This window comes from Neovison vison, chromosome 6 (assembly GCF_020171115.1).
Source record: "Neovison vison isolate M4711 chromosome 6, ASM_NN_V1, whole genome shotgun sequence".
NCBI classification, from domain to species: Eukaryota; Metazoa; Chordata; class Mammalia; order Carnivora; family Mustelidae; genus Neogale; species Neogale vison.
Window position 1 is genome coordinate 12735702 of NC_058096.1, and position 23280 is coordinate 12758981.

The 23280-nt window shown below is 43.7% G+C and overlaps 1 protein-coding gene and 1 long non-coding RNA gene across 4 annotated transcripts in view; one reads left to right on the top strand and one right to left on the bottom strand.

Annotated features, from left to right (window-relative positions):
* Positions 1–41: 41 nt before the first annotated feature.
* Positions 42–17963, bottom strand: LOC122910310. The gene is made up of 3 exons (XR_006385210.1): positions 17377–17963; positions 7157–7431; positions 42–144 (listed from the first exon to the last, which is right to left on the bottom strand). It is a non-coding gene; the product is annotated as an uncharacterized LOC122910310 (long non-coding RNA).
* A 1711-nt stretch (positions 17964–19674) lies between these two features.
* Positions 19675–23280, top strand: part of SCAF4 (SR-related CTD associated factor 4) — a 67256-nt gene continuing 63650 nt past the window's right edge. For 2 of the 3 annotated variants that reach the window (XM_044251027.1, XM_044251029.1), the window contains exon 1: positions 19676–20063. In XM_044251027.1, the coding sequence (XP_044106962.1) occupies positions 20034–20063 (30 nt within the window). In that variant the 5' untranslated portion in view covers positions 19676–20033. Of the gene's footprint in view, positions 20064–23280 lie in introns of all 3 variants that reach the window. The other variant, XM_044251028.1, reaches the window with a different exon arrangement.

The following is a 23280-nucleotide window of genomic DNA, read 5'->3' on the forward strand; positions in this document are numbered from 1 at the left end:
TTAGAAATATCCATTTTTATTAAGTATCTATTTCGCTGCTTCCTAAAATTAGACTTAACCCAAAAAAAGAAAGGAAGAAATGTTCTCCTTGGTCTTTTTCCTTCAGTCTGTAGACCTATACCCTAAGAGTCCTTCTCGGTAGAACTGTAAGAGAATCAGAAAAAAAAATATATATGATTGCCAAGTTAAGAATCAAGATAGGGACCATAAAGAAGTGTTATTCTAAAGAATTACCTACATAATTATAATTCATTGCTCTAAACTTCTTTTATCTGCCACTACACTTGCTTTTTTATGTCAGAGGTCCTTGTTCTCTTTCTTGGCTCTTCATCCTGTTCTAGACCTTTCTACCTACCCCAGAGAAAGTGTGTTAGCATTTTGGTTTGGTCCAGCTTTTCCTGAAGCACATAGGACTGCAGAATTAGTTGGTCTGTGTTTATGTGGACCTGCTGGAAATAATCCAAACAGGGTTACTTTACTTTGCACAACCTGTTCCTTTATCCTAGGATACCTGTCCCAACCCAACAACATCCTCTGCTTCCTTTAGGACCTGGTTCACCTCTTCCAAGAAGCCCTCCCTGATGATGCCATCACACATGCTCCAGCAAAACCTATAAAACTCACCCAGAACAGTAGCTTCTTTAGTCCTTCCCCTTTTGCTAATTTTTTTTAAAACTTGTCAGACCCTCACGTGAAATTATGAACTCTATGAGGGTAGGGACTTTGTGCTATTCAGATCTGGGTCTCCACTGCCTTTAGATTAGGAAATAAATTAGTATTTCAAGTTTAACAATTTGTTGGAATATTGAAGATCAGCATCCTCAAGATATGAAAAATACATTATAGGAGCATCTTGGTGATGTGGTTCAGTCCCTTAAGTGGCTGCCTTCGGCTCAGGTCATGATCCCAGGGTCCTGGGATCAAGCCCCAAGTTAGGATCTCTGCTCAGCAGGGAGCCTGTTTCTCCCTCTCTCTCTCTCTACCTGGCACTCCCCCTGCTTGTGCTCTTTCTCTCTCTGTCAAATAAATAAATAAAATCTTAAAAAAAAAAAGAAAAAGAAAAATACACTATAGTCTTTTTTACAAATGGGCTTTAAAGTTTTAAAGTTCCATAAATCTTAAACTTTAAATAGAGGCACCTTGGAAACAATTTATAAGGCTTCTAATAGGGACATTATAAATAATGCTTATTAGAAAAATAACAATGGCCTTTATCATTAGCAGTATATCTGGACACTTCCCTAGAAGTTTGGTGTAAAAGCCCATAAACTATCTCAATAAATCAGAATGCAGACAGGGATTGGGACAGCTACCGTTCTTTAAGTACTACTATTTCTTTACCAAAGTAGTGATCAGAGAAAAATACCCAAGGAAATAGGTTAAAAAGAAAAATCTTTGAATTTAAAGTTTGCATTGGGAGGGGGAGGGGAAAAAGAGGGAGTTATGAATAATTCTGATAGATGGTTGGATCATCCGGTATTAAATCTTACCCAGGCTGGGACCGCAATAATGTCACTTTGCAAAAGAAGTCAATGAAAATGTCACAGATAAGAAGTACAAAATCTGTCAATCTGGATAGTAACATACATTAAAGATTTACGAAGCGATGTCATTGCATTACAGAATGACAGGAATTATGTCTAAGGGAGACAGATTCTCAGAGTGGCAGGTTCTGTAGAGTACCAAGATAATTTTAAGAAGTTTTAGAGACAAATTGCTGAAAATGATCTGTGAAAAGCAACTCGACTCAAAGGACTAGGGTGGGATGATTTTCCCCGCAGATCACCATCTGATCTGATAGGTCATTTTAAACCATGAAACACTGGATAAAGCCACATGCCAGTACTGTCATTTGCAAATATCTTCTCCCATTCCGTGGGTTGCCTCTTTGTTTTTTTGACTGTTTCCTTTGCTGTGCAGAAGCTTTTGATTTTGATGAAGTCCCAGAAGTTTATTTTCGCTTTTGTTTCCTTTGCCTTTGGAGACGTATCTTGAAAGAAGTTGCTGTGGCTGATATTGAAGAGATGACTGCCTATGTTCTCCTCTAAGATTCTGATAGATTCCTGTCTCACATTGAGGTCTTTTATCCATTTTGAGTTGATCTTTGTGTACGGTGTAAGAGAATGGTCGAGTTTCATTCTTCTACATATAGCTGTCCAGTTTTCCCAGCACCATTTATTGAAGAGACTGTCTTTTTTCCACTGTATATTTTTTCCTGTTTTGTCGAAGATTAATTGACCATAGAGTTGAGGGTCCATATCAGGGCTCTCTACTCTGTTCCACTGGTCTATGTGTCTGTTTTTATGCCAGTACCATCCTCAAACTCAACCCACACGAAACAGACAAACACATCAAAAAATGTGCAGAAGATATGAACAGACACTTCTCCAATCAAGACATACAAATGGCTATCAGACACATGAAAAAATGCTCATCATCATTAGCCCTCAGGGAGATTCAAATTAAAACCACATTGAGATATCACCTTACACCAGTTAGAATGGCCAAAATTAACAAAACAGGAAACAACATGTGTTGGAGAGGATGTGGAGAAAGGGGAACCCTCTTCCACTGTTGGTGGGAATGCAAGTTGGTGCAGCCTCTTTGGAGAACAGTGTGGAGATTCCTCAAGAAATTAAAAATAGAGCTTCCCTATGACCCTGCAATTGCACTCCTGGGTATTTACCCCAAAGATACAGATGTCGTGAAAAGAAGGGCCATCTGTACCCCAATGTTTATAGCAGCAATGGCCACAGTCGCCAAACTATGGAAAGAACCAAGATGCCCTTCAACGGATGAATGGATAAGGAAGATGTGGTCCATATACACTATGGAGTATTATGCCTCCATCAGAAAGGACGAATATCCAACTTTTGTAGCAACATGGACGGGACTGGAAGAGATTATGCTGAGTGAAATCAGTCAAGCAGAGAGAGTCAATTATCATATGGTTTCACTCATTTGTGGAGCATAACCAATAGCATGGAGGACAAGGGGCGTTAGAGAGGAGTAGGGAATTTGGGTAAATTGGAAGGGGAGGTGAACCATGAGAGACTATGGACTCTGAAAAACAGTCTGAGGGGTTTGAAGTGGCGGGGGGGGTGGGAGGTTGGGGTAACAGGTTGTGGGTATTATAGAGGGCACGGCTTGCATGGAGCACTGGGTGTGGTGAAAAAAATAATGAATACTGTTTTTCTGAAAATAAATAAATTGGGGAAAAATAAATAAATAAATAAGTAAAATCTTTTAAAAAATAAATATTTATTCTTTATTAAAAAAAAAAAAAAAAGCCACATGCCAGGCACTTGGAGTGGGTCTGTTTATGCAAGAGACACAAGTCACGTGCCCCGAACATTTTCCCAGGGGTAAAACCCGAAGGGATTTGACCTGATCCATCCCAATTCTTCTTGAAGCTCTTCTAAGCACAGACTTAGAAGACCAACACCCAAGATGAAGGGGGTGGCTGCAATCACAAGGGAGCAGAAAGCTTACTGGTGTAGCCTGGCATCAAACTTGGGAGCTGTTCTGCTGCAGGAAGTAGGAGTGAGATGAGGGGTGGGGAGACCTGGGCCCCCACTCAGGCTTTGATCTGATCTCAGGGAGAGATGAATCACTCCTTTGATCTCAAGGGAGAGTCTCTGATCATAAGACATGTTTAAGGAGGGAAATGGGCCTCCCCAAATATAGAAGAGCTGACTCCACAAGCTTCTTGGTGGGCATGAGCGGGCAATGACAATCTGTACTTGATATAATAATAACAGATTGATGATAAGGATAATAATAATAGTAATTGCCCCTTATCTGGGATATAGGAAAGGTGGGTGAAGTTTTGTGGGAATCATTAATATTCGTAATCCAAAAGGAACAAAAAGGAAATATTTACTTTTTTTGAACTTAGAATGTGTGAGATTTCCTCTCTCAAAGACTTTAAGTGTGTCTCTAAAAAGTTTGCATCTAAAACGGTGGTCAGCAAATGTTTTATGTAAAGGGTCAGATAATAACTATTTTAGGCCTTCTGAACTCTGTCCCTACTGAGCTACCCAACTCTCACTGTAACTGGAAAGCTGCCACTGGTGATATGCAAATGAACTGAACTGGTTGTGTTCCAATAAAACTTTATTTATAAAAACCTGCAGTGGGCCTTTCCCAGATCAGGAAACTAAGACAGGAAGAGGCTGAGTCCCTTGCCTAAGGTGACATAGCTAATCATCATAGAAATGTTATCAAAAGACAGGATTAAAATTCTCCTTTCCCCAGTAACTGGCCAAACTGGTCTGCACACTTTTCCGAGTACCAGTTTTCTCCTCAGAAAGTTTTGATCAGAACACTGCCCTCCCTCCCGACTGTGCACTCCTCAAATGCGATTAGGCACTTGAAAGTGCTTTCTAGTGGCACCTGGGTGACCCAGTGGGTTAAGGCCTCTGCCTTTAGCTCAGGTCATGATCCCAGAGTCCTGGGATCAAGCCCCGCATTGGGCTCTCTGCTCAGCAGGGAGCCTGCTTCCCCCTCTCTCTCTCTCTGCCTGCCTCTCTGCCTACTTGTGATCTCTCTCTGTGTGAAACAAATAAAAAATCTTAAAAAAAAAAAGTGCTTCCTGTCTTCTGTTTACCTCCACGAAATGTTAGTTATTATCAATCTTCCGTTATCTAGCAAAAATATAGAGAGGTATCAATTAGGAAGCACCAGGGTAATAAAGACACACACCAATAGACTTGCTACCTTTTTCGAATATACAAATCAGCAAGCAAAATAGGAAATGAAGTACGTACACTAGAACTAACATTCACAGATGAGCAATGGGACCTATCAGCCCTCCATGATCCAGACAACCATAAAACCTGCCTTTTCACTGCCCTGGGCTCTATCACAACTTTTTACCTATATGAATTAATTTGATACTAACAATTGTTTTTGCAGACAAGAAATCTAGGATTCAAAGGACCAAATTCACCTGCCTAAGATCATATTACAAACCAGTTCCCTGGACTCTTTCCAATGACTCATAATAATAAGGTAGCTCAGTGGGAGAGAAAGGGTATGGCAAAGCAGAAGTAGGTTTCTTATTTTACTTTCTTAAGTGTCTTCTAAATGCTTAAGGGTGCCTCATTTATTTATATTACTTGGAACTGAATTGTCAATACTCTACAAATTTTGGGTAACTAAAGCATATCTCTTTCATTATAAAAACTATACATCTCAATCTTCCTTCAGTCAATATTTACTTCCTTTCATATCAATATTCACATTTGTTATAATGCCCTCTTAGTCCAGATTTCAGTCACCCCCACCTTGCAGGGCAATAGTGATTATTATAAAAGAATATCAATTCTGGACCAGGCCATTAGGAGTCATAAACGTAGAAGATTCTATACTGGATCAATTTGGGTATTTTCAATCACTGAGAACAGAAAACCCAACTCAACTGGCTTAACCAATAAGGAAATGGATTGGCTTTCAAAACCCCAAGACCAGGAGTAGTATGGGCTTCAGAACTGGTTTCATCCAGCAGATCCAGTTCAACTGTTCTTGGACAATCTTGGTTCTGCTTACCACCCAATGGCAGCTTCCTATTCAGGCGGGTATCAATATGGCTGCAGGCATCTCCTAAAGAAGATACTACTATCTTTTCTAGCTCTCTGGAGCACGAGAAACTTTTCCCTCAAAATCCCCCAGAACCCATCATTGTGCATCTGATTAGATCAAAATGTGTCTGATGCCAATATACAAACCAGCCTTTGAGGTCAGAGGAATGTCCTATGTGGCTCAGGTCTGAGTTTCTGAACAAATCAAGAAAGGTTACATTATTAAAGTTGGCCTGGATAAAGCATGGGGTACATCTGGAGCTGGGATTAATCTTCTAAGCCTCATTGTTGTTAAATAATAGAGGGGCGAAATAGATTAGGGAAAGCATTTGTCATTGTCCTTGGTTGAGCAAGCTCTGAACCTTCTTCTTATGTTTGGGATAAAAATCTGGATTTATTTCCCCAGATTATAAATCCTGGTGGAAAGCAGACTCTACTTCCCACAACTGAAACTGAAAAACAGATCTATGACTCCCCAGGTGCTTTTGCAGCTAGGATGTGGGCAAGTGACTCAGGCTTGACAAGCTTAATGCCCCTCTTCACCCAAAACCACCCTTAGAAAATCAGGAAAAAGTGGCCCAAGTAGAATCAGAATCGTCTGTCTTGCAGCGATCTTCCACTGTGGCTAATTGACCACAGAATCTCTAGGTCCAAAATCATAAGGAGCTCACTCAGGTCTCAGGAAGAGAGGTATGATCTGAGTACTACAACAGAGATTCTCAAATCCTGGGCTTGAATAAATTCACAGGCGCAGAACCTCAGAAGTTCTTGCTGAAGAATACAGCAAAAAGATCACAAATGTGTATTGTAAATCTTCATCCTGATCTTCCTCCAAAACAGATACCGTCATTAATCAGGACAGATGTGTGCCACCGAAAAGGAAATACCTAGATCTTTGGAGGATTCATGGAAACTGGTCTATGGCTAATGCTAATTCCCGCAGACCCAGAAGGCCACTGTTGTACTCCAGTCAGAGAGGAAATTTATAGGGAAAAAGGTAGTAAAATGAGTTTTGACTTAAGTTTATCTTCAAAAGGCTTAAGGAGCCTCCAGATCTGTGTTTATGTCCTCAGTTCATGAAAGTGTAAATAGAAGGGACACATAGAAGAAAGAGCAAATCCCCACATCAGCTCTCTACCCAATGAAGTAAGGGCTGTTAAGGTAGGAATGGCCCGATGTAAGCCCTTGGTGCTCTCCTTATGTTAAACAACACATCATGACTGACAGCACATATCTTGTAGAATTTCAAACTTTAAAAGACTGAGAGATCCAGAGGTGATGACTGCTACCATATTCCCATTTAACTCTCTAGTTTGGCCAGTGAAGAAAACCAGACGGGTCTTGGAGAATGACAATGGATCATCATAAACTTAACCAGTTACATCTGCTGTTCCAGGTGCCTTCGGTGGACGAAAGCAAATATACAAAGCCCCTGGTACATGGTAGGCATCTGTGGGTTTGCCAAAGGCATGTTTTCTCTGCCCAACACTAAGAACACCAAAAGCAAGTTGTTTATTTGTTTTTCTGTTTGCTTTACCTGGCAAAGCCAACAGTTAACACCTCTACGGTCTTACCTGAGTCTTGCTCCCTGTCCCAGTGCTCTGCCTGGGTTTGGTCCATGGGCCCTGGGTCGGTCATCTCACAGGATCTCAAGCTGAGAGACTCCAGGAGCTGAGGGAGCAGACGTGCGGGTGGCCTGGGTAAGAAAGTTCATCTCAAAGGCTGGAAGGTAAGTCTCACCAAGTTGCAGTGGATTTGGGGCAGAAATGGGAGAGCGTTTCCGACAACCCAGGGCACGTAGGGCTCTCTGTCTCCAAAATGAGCGGGAGGCTGCTGTCCCTTGCATGTCCTGTCACGAGGAATCAGACACTATGTTTGTGCGCTTCTACAGGATTCTAGAGCTGCATAATCCATTTGCATGCACCACCGACCCCAAGAGGGACCCAACTGACTCTCAACTTTGAGAACGAGAAAGCCCGGGGCTGCTCCCGGCTGCAGGACAAGCAACACTCAGCTGTTTAACACTTGTGATTTGGGGGATCCAGTAAGGGTGTCCCCCGCACACTGGGTTGCAGCAGAGCCCACGGCAGGTGCCGAGAGGAGAACCCAAATAAAAGACCCGATGGTTCCAGGGAAACTCAAGACCTCTTGGCAAATAACGAACCTTTAGAGAACCAGCTCTTGGGGTCCTGTTCTGGGCAGATGCTTAACCGACTGAGTCACCCTGGTATCCCCCTTTCTTTTTTTTTTTTTAAGATTTTATTTATTTATTTGACAGAGAGAGATCACAGTAGACAGAGAGGCAGGCAGAGAGAGAGAGAGAGAGAGGGAAGCAGGCTCCCTGCTGAGCAGGGAGCCCGATGCGGGACTCGATCCCAGGACCCTGAGATCATGACCTGAGCCGAAGGCAGCGGCTTAACCCACTGAGCCACCCAGGTGCCCCTGGTATCCCCCTTTCTAATCTCCCAACTGATACATGTAGTCACATATGTACAGTATTTTAAATAAATGCATACATGTGATCTATGTATTTTAAGAATTTTTTTTAAAGATTTTATATATTTGACAGAGATCACAAGTAGGCAGAGAGGCAGGCAGAGAGAGAGGAGGAAGCAGGCTCACCACTGAGCAGAGAGTCTGACTCGGGGCTCGATCCCAGGACCCTGGGATCATGACCTGAGCCCAAGGCAGAGGCTCTAACCCACTGAACCACCCAGGTGCCCCAAGACTTTTTTTTTTTTCCATTTTTGCTTGTCTCCCCTCCTGCTTTCACTTGCTTTAAGGCTACCCCTTCCCCACTGTGATGTTGCATGTGCCAACCACTGGGTATCCACCCGTCCACATTTCCTGCATGCTTATACAATCATAAACGCACACTCACACACACAGGATATCAATCTATTGCATGGGAGTCAGTCTTGCCCACTCAACAGCCATACTTTTGCTTCCTTCCTCTCCCTTGAGGCTTCCTAGCTGACAATTTATTTGCTCACATGTGGGCAAATATCTGTTGGACTGAAGGAAAGGCACCCATATTTTAGCCAACAAATCCTGGTTTGGTTTTAAAAAGACAATCCCGTTCTTCTTTTACTTTGTTTAGGGATGAACATGTAGCTCAGTTCTGGTCCATAAGAAGTAAGGAGGGGCATCTGGGTGGCTCAGTGGGTTAAAGCCTCTACCTTTGGCTCAGGTCATGATCCCAGGGTCCTGGGATCGAGCCCTGAATCGGACTCTCTGCTCGGCAGGGAGCTTGCTCCCCTCCTCCTCCTCTGCCTGCCTCTCTGCCTACTTGTGATTTCTGTCTGTCAAATAAACAAATAAAAATCTAAAAAAAAAAAAAAGAAGAAGAAGAAGAAGAAGGAGTAAGGAGAACAACTCTGGAATAGCTTCCTTTCTTTATATGAGGAAAGGTAGTGTGATTGCTGGATTCCACAGTGGGCTCACCTGAGATTCATGGGCCTGAAGACTAATTGAGAATCAAATATGTCCATTAAAATACCAGCGGATTTTGTTTTTTCTCCAAAATTGACAAGTGTAAGCTAAAATATATACGGAAAGGCAAAGGAACTAGAATAGTCAAGATAAACTTGAATTAAAAAATTGGAGGATGTACACTTCTGGATTTCAAAACTTTAAGTATAAGTATTAGTAATCAAGTGTGGTATTGATCAAAGGAATAGAATTATGATTTCAGAAATACAACCCTACATATGCAGCCATTTAATTCTTGACAAAGGTGCCAATGCAACTCAATAGGGGAAAGAAAGCTTTACAGTAAATGGGGACAAAGGAACTTTTTTTAAAAATGAAATTTGAAAAAAAAATTAAAAAATTTAAAAAAAATGAAATTTGAACCCTATCTTACATATTAATTTAAAATGGACCATAGACTCAATATGAGCACTAAAACTTCAAATAAATCTTCCAAAAGGAAACATGAAGGATATCTTCATGATTTCAAGGCAGGCAAAAGTTTCTTAGGCAGAATACAAAGAACCACAAAAGAAAAAATTAACAAATTTCACTCCATAAAAATTTTAAACTTCTAGAAACTTCTAATCATGAGGTAGTAACAAGGTCCAGGATTACCCTTCCACCATAAAACAAAGAAACAAACAAAAACAGAAAACTGGAAAACATACGGGAAACAAAACAAGAACAGTAATAATACTAATATACTAATATAAACCCCAATATATTGTGGGTTTATATAACATGTAGAAGTAAAATATAAAACAGTAAGCACAAGGATGGGAGAGGACACAGGTTAAAAGTAAAAAGATGGGGGGGCTCCTGGGTGGCTCAGAGGGTTAGGCCTCTGCTCAGGTCATGATCTCAGGGTCCTGGGATTGAGCCCCTCTTCCCTCAGGCTCTCTGCTCAGCAGGGAGCCTGCTTCCCCCTTTCTCTCTGCTTGCCTCTCTTCCTACTTGTGATCTCTGTCTGTCAAATAATAAATAAAACCTTAAAAAAAAAGTAAAAGGATGGAAAATATATGTCATGCAAATACAAATCCTAAGACCAGAGAGGTTATATCAATATCAGATGAAACACATTTCCAGGGTAAGGTCTATTACCAGACAAAAAAAGAAATTTTCCTAAGGAAACAGGTCAATTCATCAAGGGAAAATAATAGCCGTAAATTTGTACTAACTGAATAACAAAGATCCAAAACACATGAAAGAAACTACTGACAGAACCGAAAAGAGAAATAGAAGGGGCACCAGGGTGGCTCAGTTGGATGAGTGACCAACTCTTGATTTAGGCTCAGGTCATGATCTCAGGGTCTTGACATTGAGCCCCATGTCAGGCTCTGCCTTAGCCATGGAGCCTGCTTAAGATTCTCTCTTCCCCTCTCCCTCTGCCCCTGCCCCCACTGTACTGGTGTTTACTCATGTACTCTCTCTCTCTCTCTCTCAAAATAAAGAAAGAAAGAAAAAGAAAGAATACATTTTTGAAATAAATAAATTAAATATTTTTTAAAAATACATTTTTGAAAAAGAAAAGAGAAATAGACAAATCCATTATCACAGGAAAAGATACCAAATCTCCTCTCTCAGTGACCAAGAATAAGTAAACAGAAAATGAAGAGATAAATACTTAAACAATACTATCAACCACCCGGACCCAATTGACATTAATAGAACATTCCATCCAACAAGAGCAGAATAAACATTATTTTTAAGTGTACATGGAACAATCATCCAGATAGACCATAGGCTGAGGAATAAAACAAGTCTCAAAAGAGTCAAAAGGATTGAAATCACACAAAGTCTGATCTCTGGCTACAGTGGAATAAAATTATAAATGAATAACAGAAAGATTTTTTTAAAGATATTTAAAATACTTTTTAGACTTAAAGTTATTTTTTAAACAATACATTTCTAAAGAAATGTGGGATAAAAGAAGAAATCATAAAGGAAATTGCAAGATATTTTGAAGTAAATGGAAATGAAAAGCACAACATATTAAGTTTTGAGAGGGAAATTTAAGGTGTAAAATGCTTAAATTACAAAAGACAAAAACACCTCAAATTGGTGATCTAGACCTCCAAACTTAAGAAACTAGAAAAGTAAATTAAATACAAAGCAAGCAGAAGGAAGAAAATAAATAAGGTAATAGTGAAAATTAATGAATCAGAAAGCACACAAGAAGTAGGATCAATCAATAAAATCAAAAGTTGGGAGCGTCTGGGTGGCTCAATGGGTTAAAGCCTCTGACTTCGGCTCAGGTCATGATCCCGGGGTCCTGGGATCGAGCCCCACATCAGGCTCTCTGCTCAGCTGGGAGCCTGCTTCCTCCCCTTTTCTCCCTGCCTCTCTGCCTCCTTGTGATCTCTGTCTGTCAAATAAATAAATAAAATCTTTAAAATTTAAAAAAATAAAATAAAATCAAAAGTTGAGGGAGCCTGGGTGGCTCAGTGGGTTAAGCCTCTGCCTTGGATTCAGGTCATGATCTCAGGGTCCTGGGATCAAGCCCCGCATTGGGCTCTCTGCTTAGCAGGGAGCCTACTTCTCCCTCTCTGTCTACTTATCTCTCTGCCTACTTGTAATCTCTCTCTGTATGTCAAATAACTAAATAAAATCTTAAAAATAAATAAATAAAAATAAAATCAAAAGTTGTTTCTTTGAAAAGATCAACAAAACAAACTTCTAACTACACTGAATAAGAAAATTTTAAAAAGAACATACAAATTACCAACATCAGGAATGAAAAAGGAGACATCACTACAGACATTAAAAGGACAATAAGAGGGTTGCTTGGGTGGCTCAGTAGGTTAAGTGTCTGCCTTTGGCTCAGGTCATGATCCTACAGCCCTGGGATCAGGCCCTCCATCAGCCTGCTTCTCCTTCTGTCCCTTCCCCTGCTTGTTCTCTCCCTCTCTGTCAAATAAATAAATAAAATCTTTTTAAATTTTTTTTATAAATTAAAAAATAAAAGGGCAATAAGAGACTAGCATAAAAAACTGTATGGCAATAAGTTATCAACCTTTAAGCAGACAGATTTCTCAAAAGATACTAATTATCAAAACTGACCCAACAAGTAGAAAGAACATTTGAAGAGCCCTGCATCAATTTAAAAAATTAAGCTATGAATATAAAACCTTCTCATAAAGAAAGCATTAGGCCCAGATGGGTTCACTGGTGAATTCTAACAAAATCTTAATGAAGACATAATACGATTCTACACAAACTCAGAAAATGGAGAAAGAAGGAAACTGCTCTCAACTCATTTGATGAAGACAGGATCCTCAGACATCAGAACCAGTACAAGGAAAACTACAGACCAGTATCACTCATAAACGTAGAAGGAAATATTCTTGACAGAATCTCTACAAATTGAATTCAGCTCAGGGCATGATCTCAAGGTCCTGGGATGAACCCCCTGGGGCAGGCTCCACACTCATCAGGGAATTTGCTCAAGGATTCTTTTTTTTTTTTTTTTTAAGATTTTATTTATTTATTTGACAGACAGAGATCACAAGTAGGCAGAGAGGCAGGCAGAAAGGGTGGGGGAAGCAGGCTCCCCACTGAGCAGAGAGCCCACTGCGGGGCTCAATCCTAGGACCCCGAGATCATGACCTGATCCGAAGGCATAGGCCCAACCCACTGAGCCACCCAGGCATCCCTGCTCAAGGATTCTTTCTCTCTCCCTCTGCCCTTCCCACTGCTTGTGTGCTCTCTCTCTCTCTAAAACAAATAAATCTTTTAAAATAAATAAATAAAAGCAAAATGAAACAACCTCTCAAGAAACTAATAGAAGGGAACTTCCTCCACCTGTTATAGGGCATCTATGGAAAACCTATAGACAATGACCTAGGTAATGGGGAAAGAATGTTTGCCTCTGAGATCAGATACAAGATTCTTTCACTACTTTTATTCAACATTTTGCTGGAGGACTGGTGAGTACAGGCAAGAAAAACACATAAAAGACATAGACAGTGGTTGGGAAATATAAATAAACTGTCTTTATTTTCACAAGACATGATTGTGAACAAATGACCAATATGCCTATGAAAAAATGCTCAACCTCAGGGCCAGGTGTTAGACTCTGGGGGAGTAGTTCCGGGAGAAAGGAACTTCTGCTTTTGTCTACCATGGTCTCCTAAACACCTAGCACAGTGCCCATCATAGAAGCGGTCATATTTATTTCATGAATGAACGAATGAAATGCATGGGCAAATGTTAGACTGGGGTGGTTCATTTCACTTCAGCCAAGACTTGATTTTCATAACTTTCAATTTTGGAAAAGATATCTTAGATAACAATCTTAAGTCAGATAGGAAATAACAACAACAACAACAAAAACCTGTCTTCTTTTATCAGTTACTTGTGATGGTTGATTTTATGTGTCAACTTGCCTGGGCCACAGAATGCCCATGTTAAATGTTACTTCTGGGTGTGCCTGTGAAGGTGTTCCTGGAAGAGATCAGCATTTGGACTGATGGAATTGGTAGAGTGGATTGCCCTCTCCAATACGGGCAGGCATCTTCCAGATCTGTTGATGACCTGACTAGAACAGAAGGTGCAAAAAGGAGGAATTAGCTCCTTTTCTCCTGCCTTAGTGCTGGAGCTTGGACACCTCAGCTCATTTTCTCCTGCCCTTGGATTGGAATTTATACCACTGGCTTCCCTGGTTTTCAGGCCTTGGTCCGGGGCTGCAAGCTTTCTTGATTCTCCAGCTTGCAGATAGCAGATTCTACACACACACACACACACACACACACACACACACACAAAGGGTATATATAGAGAGAGACAGAGACAGAGATTAGAATATATAAATATTTTAAATATATATATATATATCCCAATATATAGAGAGCACATAGAACATGAGAATTAGAATATATTATTATAAATTTTATATTATAATTATATAAGTATACATAATTATGTATTATAGTTATATATTATTAAAGATAAAAATTATATATTTATATATAATCCTAAATATTAAAATTAAACACATTAGAATATATATATATATATATATATTCTGTGTGTGTGTATGTTTAGTCTAATAGTTCTGTTTCTCTAGAAAACCCTGATTAATAGATTACTCTTCTGCTCCTATGTTTACTATCATAGCTAAGATTGTCAGTCCAAACATTATAGGTTTGCTGCACACTCTTCTGTAGTTCCTTTTTAAAGGAGCTCACTCCTTCTGATTACAAAAGTAATACATGCCTTCTGTTGGGAGTCTAAAAAATGCTGAAAAATTAGGAAGGAAATGAAGATTCCCTAAAATCCCATTGTCCCAACCGCTACTAAGCTTTTTCTCCTTCTAGTTCCTGTTTTCCTCATAATCTGTTCCACTAATTTGGCATCCTACAGGCATGGAGACAGAGATTGACATGAAAAGGAATCAGGTGGGTACCTTAGGGACAGAGGGGGACATCCATGTGGAATTTTCCAACAGGAAATGCAGCCATAAACTGAGAGATTTCCAGTCCCTATGTGGGGAGGGAGAGGGATTGCATAGGTATCAGATGAAATCTCAGGAAGGGGAGGAGGCTAGCCAGAGAAGAGAAGCAGACCAAGAAGAAAAGTCTCTTACAATGTAATTAATTTATACTCGCTCCAAATAGCATATGGAATAAAGCATTAAAAAGAACTTCTTTTCTCTTGAATTCTTTTTTTTTAAAGATTTTATTTATTCATTTGAAAGACAGAGAGACAGAGAAAGCTCAAGCAGGGAGAGCAGCAGGCAGAGGGAGAAGCCGGCTCTCCACTGAGCAGGGAGCCCGATGCAGAGCTCGATCCCAGGACCCTGGGACCAAGACCTGAGCCGAAGACAGGGGCTTAACCCACTGAGCCACCCAGCCGCCCCTCTTGAATTCTTATCTATAAATGTTTTCCTAGGCTTTTCAGGAGATGCTTTCTGTATTCTCTATACCTATGGACTGTGGCCAGCATTAATTTCAAGAGAAGAACAGGTTGACATGTGAAGGACACAGAATTAACCAGAATTATTACTTCCTGAATGCCATCTTTTCCTTTCTCTGAATATTGATTTCACCTGCTCTTTAAAAAATATGAGTTTGTTTGGAATGGCTTTTCAGAATTATTTTCACACCCACATTAAGAACACATGAATCCGCTTAAATCTATGTTCTCTGAGACAAGGCAAGTTTGCAAGTCGATCAAATTGTCTTGCTGAGTTTGATGTTGCATGTCCGTATCATCCTCCAGCCATCTTCTTCATAGGCTGCATTCCTACTGTATCAAGGTCTGCTCACAAAGGATAGCCCTCCTGAGTTTTTGTCATTTGCCAACAATTTCTGTTGGAAGATTTGACTTGTCTGCCTGAGCAGATCAAGAAAGAAGTCCACTCACAGCTCTAAGAATGGCTGCCACGTGTCCCCAAGCAGAGAGAGGAGTTGCCATCTTCCAAAGAGAAAAATGGGAGAAAATACTGCCAAGGCACCCAGGATCTCGCTGATAATGCAAGTTCCCCAAACAACTTGTTTAAAAGACTTCCTGAACATGAGCAACATAAACATGAACAACCCCATCCAGCAACAAACCTTCTAAATCTAAATTCTTTTTTTTTTAAGATTTTTATTTATTTATTTGACAGACAGATCACAAACAGGCAGAGAGGGAGGCAGAGAGAGAGAGAGAGAGGAGGAGGCAGGCTCCCAGCTGAGCAGAGAGCCCGATGCGGGGCTCGATCCCAGGACCCTGAGATCATGACCTGAGCCGAAGGCAGAGGTTTTAATCACTGAGCCACCCAGGCGCCCCTAAATCTAAATTCTTTACCTCAAGCACAAGAATCATAGAAACCAAATCTTCCCCCTTATGCATTCAAATCTCAGTAGGATGGTACACAGAAAATGTTCTCCATCAGGCCCTCCATCCAACAGTCATTCTAGGGCCCAATCGCCACAATGCATTGGATCCCAAAATAACTTTTTTAAAGATTTTATTTATTTATTTGACACACACATACACACAGAAAGACAGAGAGGGCACAAGCAGAGGAAGCTGCAGAGGGAAAGGGAGAAGCTGGTTTCCCGCTGAGCAGGGAGCCCCACACCAGGACCCTGGCTGGAATCATGAACTGAGCCGAAGGCAGACACTTAACCAACTGAGCCACCAAGTGCCCCAAGAACTTCATCTTCTAATGCAATGTTGATAGTCCTACAGATGACAACTCTTATGGAAGCAAAATGGGTTTAAAGAAATGGTAATAGTAGATCAAATGAGAAAGAAACAGGTAATAATATGAAGTAGATAATGGGTGGGCCTGAAAAGAATATTTGGGATCGGGGTGCCTGGGTGGCTTAGTGGATTAAGCCTCTGCCTCCGTCCGGTTCAGGTCATGATCTCAGGCTCCTGAGATTGAGCTCCGCCTCGAGCTCTCTGCTCAGCCAGGAGTCTGCTTCCCTCTCTCTCTCTGCCTGCCTCTCTGCCTACTTGTGATCTCTGTCAAAAAAGAATATTTGGGATCAATTTTGTTTGTTCCTGCAGCAAATAATTAAGACTGCGTTTCTCTCATTTTAAAAGACACAGGCAAAAATCGACAAGGCAAGAAACAAGTGTTGGAGAGGCTGTGGAGAAAGGCGAACCCTCTTACACTGTCGGTGGGAATGCAAGGTGGTACAGCCACTTTGGAGAACAGTATGGAGGTTCCTCAAAAAATTAAAAATAGAGCTACGCTATAACCCAGCAATTGCACTATCGGTATTTGCCCCAAAGATACAGATGTAGTGAAAAGAAGGGCCATCTGTACCCCAATGTTCATAGCAGCAATGGCCACAATAGTCAAACTATGAAAGGAGGTGAGAAGCCCTTCAGCAGCCGAATGGATAAAGATGTGATCCATATATGCAATGGAATATTACTCAGCCATCAGAAAGGATGGATGCCCACCATTTGCATCGATGTGTACGGAACTGGAGGGGATTACGCTAAGTGAAATAAGTCAAACAGAGACAGACAATTATCATATAGTTTCACTTATTTGTAGAACATAAGGAATAGCATGGAGGACATTAGGAGAAGGAAGGGGAAAATGAAGTGAGGAAAATCAGAGGGGGAGACAAACCATGGAAGACTATGGACTCAGGGAAACCAACTGATGGTTTCAGAGGGGGAGCAGGTGCCATTCTTACAGCTGTGCCCGGTGATGGGCATTAAAGAGTGCAGGGATTGCATGGAGCACTGGGTGTTATATGCAAACAATGAATCATGGAACATGACATCAGAAACGAATGATGTACTGTATGGTGATGAACATAATAAAAAAACTATTAAAAAGTAAATAAAAAAATAAAAGACACAGGCATACCCTTCCTTCACCCTGCAGCTTTCTCTTGATGCCGTTACAACCTGCCTTCACAGCCAAGTGTCCGTGAAATAGCTCCTTTTGCCTTCCCCTCTTGGATGCACCTCAGTTTGGCTTCTGTCCGCACCCACTCCTGCCAGCGTTCCCTCCTGGGATCCTAGATGCTGTCAGGTACTTTCCAGTCCGTGTCTTGCCACCTGCTATCTTCAGCACGAGGCAGGGCTGACCTGGTCTCCTGGTCTCTTCTTTCTCAGCAGCTTCTCCCAGCTTCTTCCCCCTTCCATACCTCTGTTCCCCATCTGCTTTCCCTATTTTAGATCCTCCCACCCCTGGCTGTGCGCTAATGACTCCCAGGTCTCCGCTTGCTCTCAGTCAGCTCTCCTGGCTCCACAGGTGTTTACCCAACTGCCTCCTAGACATCTTCACTTATGTGCCCCAGGGGCACCTTGAACTCCACCAGCCCCAGAAGGAAATCATGTGGCTCCGGGCATGTTAATAGAATCGGGCCTCACTTCCTCAACTATGAAACAAGGCATTACTGATAGCCACCTCAAACAGAAGCCTGTTACAGAGACTTTTTTTTTTAGATTTTTTTTTTTTTTTTTTTGACAGAGATCACAAGTAGCCAGAGAGGCAGGCAGAGAGAGAAGGAAGCGGGCTCCCTACTGTGCAGAGAGCCCGATGCGGGACTCGATCCCAGGACCCTGAGATCATGACCCGAGCCGAAGGCAGCGGCTTAACCCACTGAGCCACCCAGGCGCCCCTGTTACAGAGATTAAATAACACGGAATTGTGTATTGCATAGACTCCAGCACCCGGTAAAGAATCTACAAGTGTTTACTATCATTCTACCTTCACTCAAACTCATTTCTTCCTCCCCATAGTCCCCAAATTGACTTACAAATCCACCACACACAGCTCTCATCCAACCAGAACCTTGAGCAGGCTCCTCGACAAACTCCCTGTTCCTCAATCTGTCATTCTGTCCCAGGCAGTTCATTGTACTTCCTAAAAATCTGACCTTGTCTTTCCTGCTCCACTCTGTTGCCTTAAGTCCCCGGTGTCCCCTGGGGCTTAGAGCCATGCTTTCCCTGACCTCACTCTTGTTGCTACACCTTCGTTCTGAAAGAGCACATGGCATGACACCACCCTCCCCTTAAAACCTGTCTGCCTCCCCACTGCCTCAGGGACAAAATCCAAACTCCTTGTAAGCCTACAGAGGATCTTCAGGACCTAGTCTCAGTCACTCCCCCTCAGTCCACCCCACCCCCCAAGTTTCACGGGTCCTCCTCAGGGGAAGGGGATGGCAAAGTACTCATCAGGCTCAATCACTCCACAGCTTCTTCTCCAACAGCTGCTGCTTCTTCCAGATTTACCCTGGGTGCCACTTCCTCTGAGAAGCGTTCCTGGACGTCTAGTCGGATGGGTATCTTTCTTCTTTGTTCCCCTGGGTCTCCGTCCTTAACATTTATCATGCGTTAGGTCTTATCTGCTCATTTATCTTTCCTCCCCACTAAACGGAGTGGTCTGCCGGCAGAAAGATTGCCTTTTACTTCCATATCCCCAGAACCTAGCAGAGTCGCCAGCCAACACAAGTTGGTACTCGAGGCACGTGAACCGGGGCAAAGTGCTTCCACCAAAAAGGAAACGTTTGGGGGAATCTGCAGCAAGGGTTAGCGAATCCCGCGACAGAGGGTTTCACGGGGGTTCCTTCGAGTACCCACTGCCTGCACGTCCTTCTCAGGGCTTCACTCTCGAAGTTAGAGCAGACAGGGCTGCACAGGCAGAGGCTGCAGGGGCGCCAGCAAATGCACGCTCAGTGGGCTGAGGTTAAACCCTGCGCCCTTTGTTCGAGGCAGCGGAGAGCAAGTGGGTCCGTGCCCGCCCTCCCGCCCGGGCCGGGTGCAGGGCCTGCTTGGGCAGAATGGCACAAAAACGCACCGGGGAACGCCGCGTCGGGCAGGGGCGCGCGTGTGCGCGGGCCCTTTCCGTGCCAGCCTCCCGACTCCGCGGTCCCGCGCTCCCCAGAGCCCTCGCCGGGGCAGCCTCACTGCCCGGCTGTCTCCCGGGCCAGCCGCCACCGCCGGCGGGAAAGCGCCGGGCGTCCCGGCGTCACGCGCCAGCAGCCGGGCGCGCGGCGCGCGGGACGGGGGCGGGACGGGGGCGGGGCCAGCTCGCCTGAGGCGGGGCGGGGCGGGGCGGGAGCCGGGCACAGGAAGCGCTGGGAGGCCCGAGCCGTCCCAGGGTGCCCCGCGCGGCGTGGACTCGGGCCGCTGCCGCCATCCCGCTGGCGAGAGGGAGAGAGAGGCCCGCCCGCTCGCCGGTCGGGCCAGTGTGGGCTAGTGCGTGAGGGCGCGGGGGGCCGTGTCAGCGAGACGCAGAGCGCAGCCGCCACCGCCAAACGGACATGTTGGAGCCCAGCGCCGCCGCCGCCTCCTCTTCCTCATCCTCCGAACGGGACTGAGAGGGGGCCCGCCACCCTCCGCCTCTGCCGCCCGCCCCGCCGCCTCGGCCGCAGCCTCTTCCTGCCCGGCCTCTAGCTCCGCCGCTCGTCGCTTCCCACCGCCCCTCAGGCCCGGCCGGTTCCCCGGCCCCGCTCCGCCGCGGCGCGAGGTCTATGTGACCGGCGGGCCCGGAGCAGCCGCCGCCGCAGCGCGAACATGGACGCCGTCAACGCCTTCAACCAGGAGGTGAGGAGTGCTCCGGGCTGGGGGGTGCCGGGCCTGCCGCGGGAGCCGGGGCTCCGTTTCTCCCGCCGCCGGAGATTTAAAGCTTTGGTCGGGGTGGGGACGCTTCCTGCCCGGGTTCCGGGGCGGCGTGGCCTGCGCGGAGCGGCCTGTGGTCCGGGAGAGGTCGCGGCGGCCACGGGAACCGACCCTATACCCCTCCCCCATCGCCCACCCCCGGGCGGCGACCTCGGGCTGCTCCCCTCGCCCCTTCCGGCCTCCCCCAGCCCGCTTCGGCGCTGGTACCTCTAACTTCGCCCTCTTTCAGGTCCAGGCTCTCTCGCTGTCTGCTCCCAGCCCCGTTACTGGCTTCGCAGTGCCGGGAGCCAGCAAGGGGCTAAGAAAGAAGCGCGGGCGGGCGTGTGGGGTTGGGGGCGGGGGAGCGGGAGCATCTGCCGGTCGCTGGGCTGGCGGAGCGGCGGCCTCGGCTCTCCTGTTGCTCAGGCCAAGTCTCGGCGGCGGCTGGACTCTGATCCCGGGTCGGGGAGGAGGAGTTGGAGAGGGTGTTCATCCTCTTCTCCCGGGATGCACACACTTGGGAAATGGGGTTCCCAAATGAAGAGGGGTGGCTCTTTATCACTTCCAGTCATGAACGCAATCCTCTTAATGGACTCTGTGGCCCCAACGTGACACCTAAAAAGTTGAATGGGAGAGGAGTACTTGGTCCGCCTCGGTCCGGTAGAAAGTTGGCTTTGGCCTCCAGTCCCCCACCCTCGCACTTCTTCCGCGGTAGTTAATCCGCGGCTCCCTTCTAGAGGAACATTTACATGTGAAAACCTCCCAAAACGGAACAAAGCTGCCTGCCGCCCTAAAGCGCTATAGTTTTATCTCAAGTCATTCCAGGTGCTCTTTTTGGAGCATAGAGTACACACGTCTTCTTCAGAATGACTTGGGTGGAGGGGACTTGACCATTTAAAATGCAGATACAGAATGGAAACTGTTGTCAAGTGTTGAATTGGATTATTTCCCTTTTCCAAACACTAGAGATAAACCCAACATTGAAAAAGTCAGATGTAGTTCTGTAGCTCTAGACGTCTTGATACGGCGTTAAAAACTTGTATCTCACAATAAGATTTTGTAATTTCACTTGTAACAGAATTAACGTGCGATAATTTTCCTTTAGATTTGTAGTGCCATAATAGCGGTAATATGGGATTCTCCAGTAACACTGCATGTAGGATCTTTTATTGCCTTACACATTATCCTAGAAATGATTTGTCGTCAACCGATGAGTGCATAAAATGTCTTAATTGGAGTAGCAACTGGCGTTGGACAGTGGGATTATTTTCAAGATAACGAGATAATATTTGCTAATGTTTAATGGCTAGAGAATTTGTGATAATGCTCCAAAGATTTCAGGTTTGGAAGTTGACTTGGTTTCCTGAAGACAAAATTCACTGGAATGTTGGCTCTATGAGGGCAGGGAGCTTTTTGTTCTTTCCTTCTCCCTTCAACATAGGAGGCAGATAATGGTTGAATGCATGAGAATTTTACAAATGGTACAGCAGTTTTTTAAAGATTATACGTACATTTCTTTTCCAAGATGAACGAAGAAGGGGATTTTTAGAGTATTCTTTAGATCGGAAGTATTTGATTCTGAGTTAAACAACGTGGAAGTTGACATTAAGCAAAATATCTTATGCTCTGGAAAAGTGTGAGCAGGAGTTTTTACTCTGAAAAACCAAAATAAGGTGTGGCAGTGACTTCTCAAAAAAGGAAAATGGTGTTTTAACCTTTTTAAAATGTACAAGATGAGAATTTTCCTGTCATTGTTCACCTTTCTGCTCAAATTTTTATTTCCATTCCTACTCTTTATGAACTCCAAATTACATTATGTTAGGTGAGTGTTGCCAGTTCTAACTTTCTTCTGAAGAAACTTTCTGGAGAAATTAAAATTCATCTTCTTGCGCTGTTTGACTTGCAGTACTTAGTTATTTCTCCCCACTCATGAAATATTATTGGTTAGTTTTCCTGTAACCTCAAATCTCCCCAAGTCTTAACTTAGTTTGATAAACTTTTAAGTGCGTGCTCAGCTACAAAGCTGTGTCCTGAATACTGTGGTGCTACCAAGGATCTCTGTCTCTTAGGAGCCTGATGGAATAGAGGACACAAGACTTATGCAAATAACTTTAACATGTGATAGAATAGCTTCCTTTGGGGCCCTTAAAAAGGTTGACTATGGTGGCATCAGCAAAGACTTGGGAAGAGAAGGTGGAGTCAGTTTTAGGATTTTAGAAGGTGTAGAAAGTGATTGAAGGGCAGCAGTGCTGGGGGGTGAATAGTAGTTTGATTCCAAGTGCTACTGGAAAGTAAAGGTGGTTAAGTAATTTGGGGCCTGACAAGTTTCATGTCTGTCTAATGTGTTTAAGTTCCACTTTTAGGCTCTGGGTAAGCTGAAGATTTTAAGTAGTGAGGTGATACCATTAAGAAAACTGCTTGATTTGTATATATATTGTAGAAGGCAGAAATTTGAGGGAGATGGGCATTTTGAGGACGGAGGTAGAGTTGAGTAAAATCTGAACTTGGCACATCTGTAGTGGCAAGGAGAGGAGGGGAAGGATATGGACCAGAGGAGTCCATGCACCTGCCATCTGAAAGGGTTATAAGCACCTTTTACCCCCACATTTTGAGTGCTGGGAAAGTGGTGATGCTACTTACACAAGTCAAGCAGTCATCAAAAGCATATTTAGTGGAAGAGGAAATATGTTTGGTTTTTGAACAGGTTGAGTTTGAGATTGAGTGGAAAAATCATGTGGAAATTTTTGCAAGCAGTTAGTTGGGCATGTAGGACTCAAACTCGGAAGCAACCAAGAAATTGAGGAAGACGTCTGGGAGTCACTTTGAGATGTACCCTGGAGAAAATTGGGGGGGGGGTGCCAGGGTGAGAAAAGGAATTAATATTTACTAAGCATCTCTGGTGTATCAGGCATTTTATAAATACATATCTGATAGTCTCACAACCTTGCATAGACATCCACTTATAGATGAGGTAACTGATTTTCAAAGAAGTTAAATAATAATTGGCCCAGGGGCATATTGTTAGCTAATGGTAGAGCTGGGATTTGAATGCACATCTCCTCATCTTAATTGCTGCCTAAAGATAATATTTTGTATAATACCGGGGGAGTGGTTAGAAGTTAAGACTTAGGGAAAAAGCGACCTGTACCCCTGGGGCAAATAA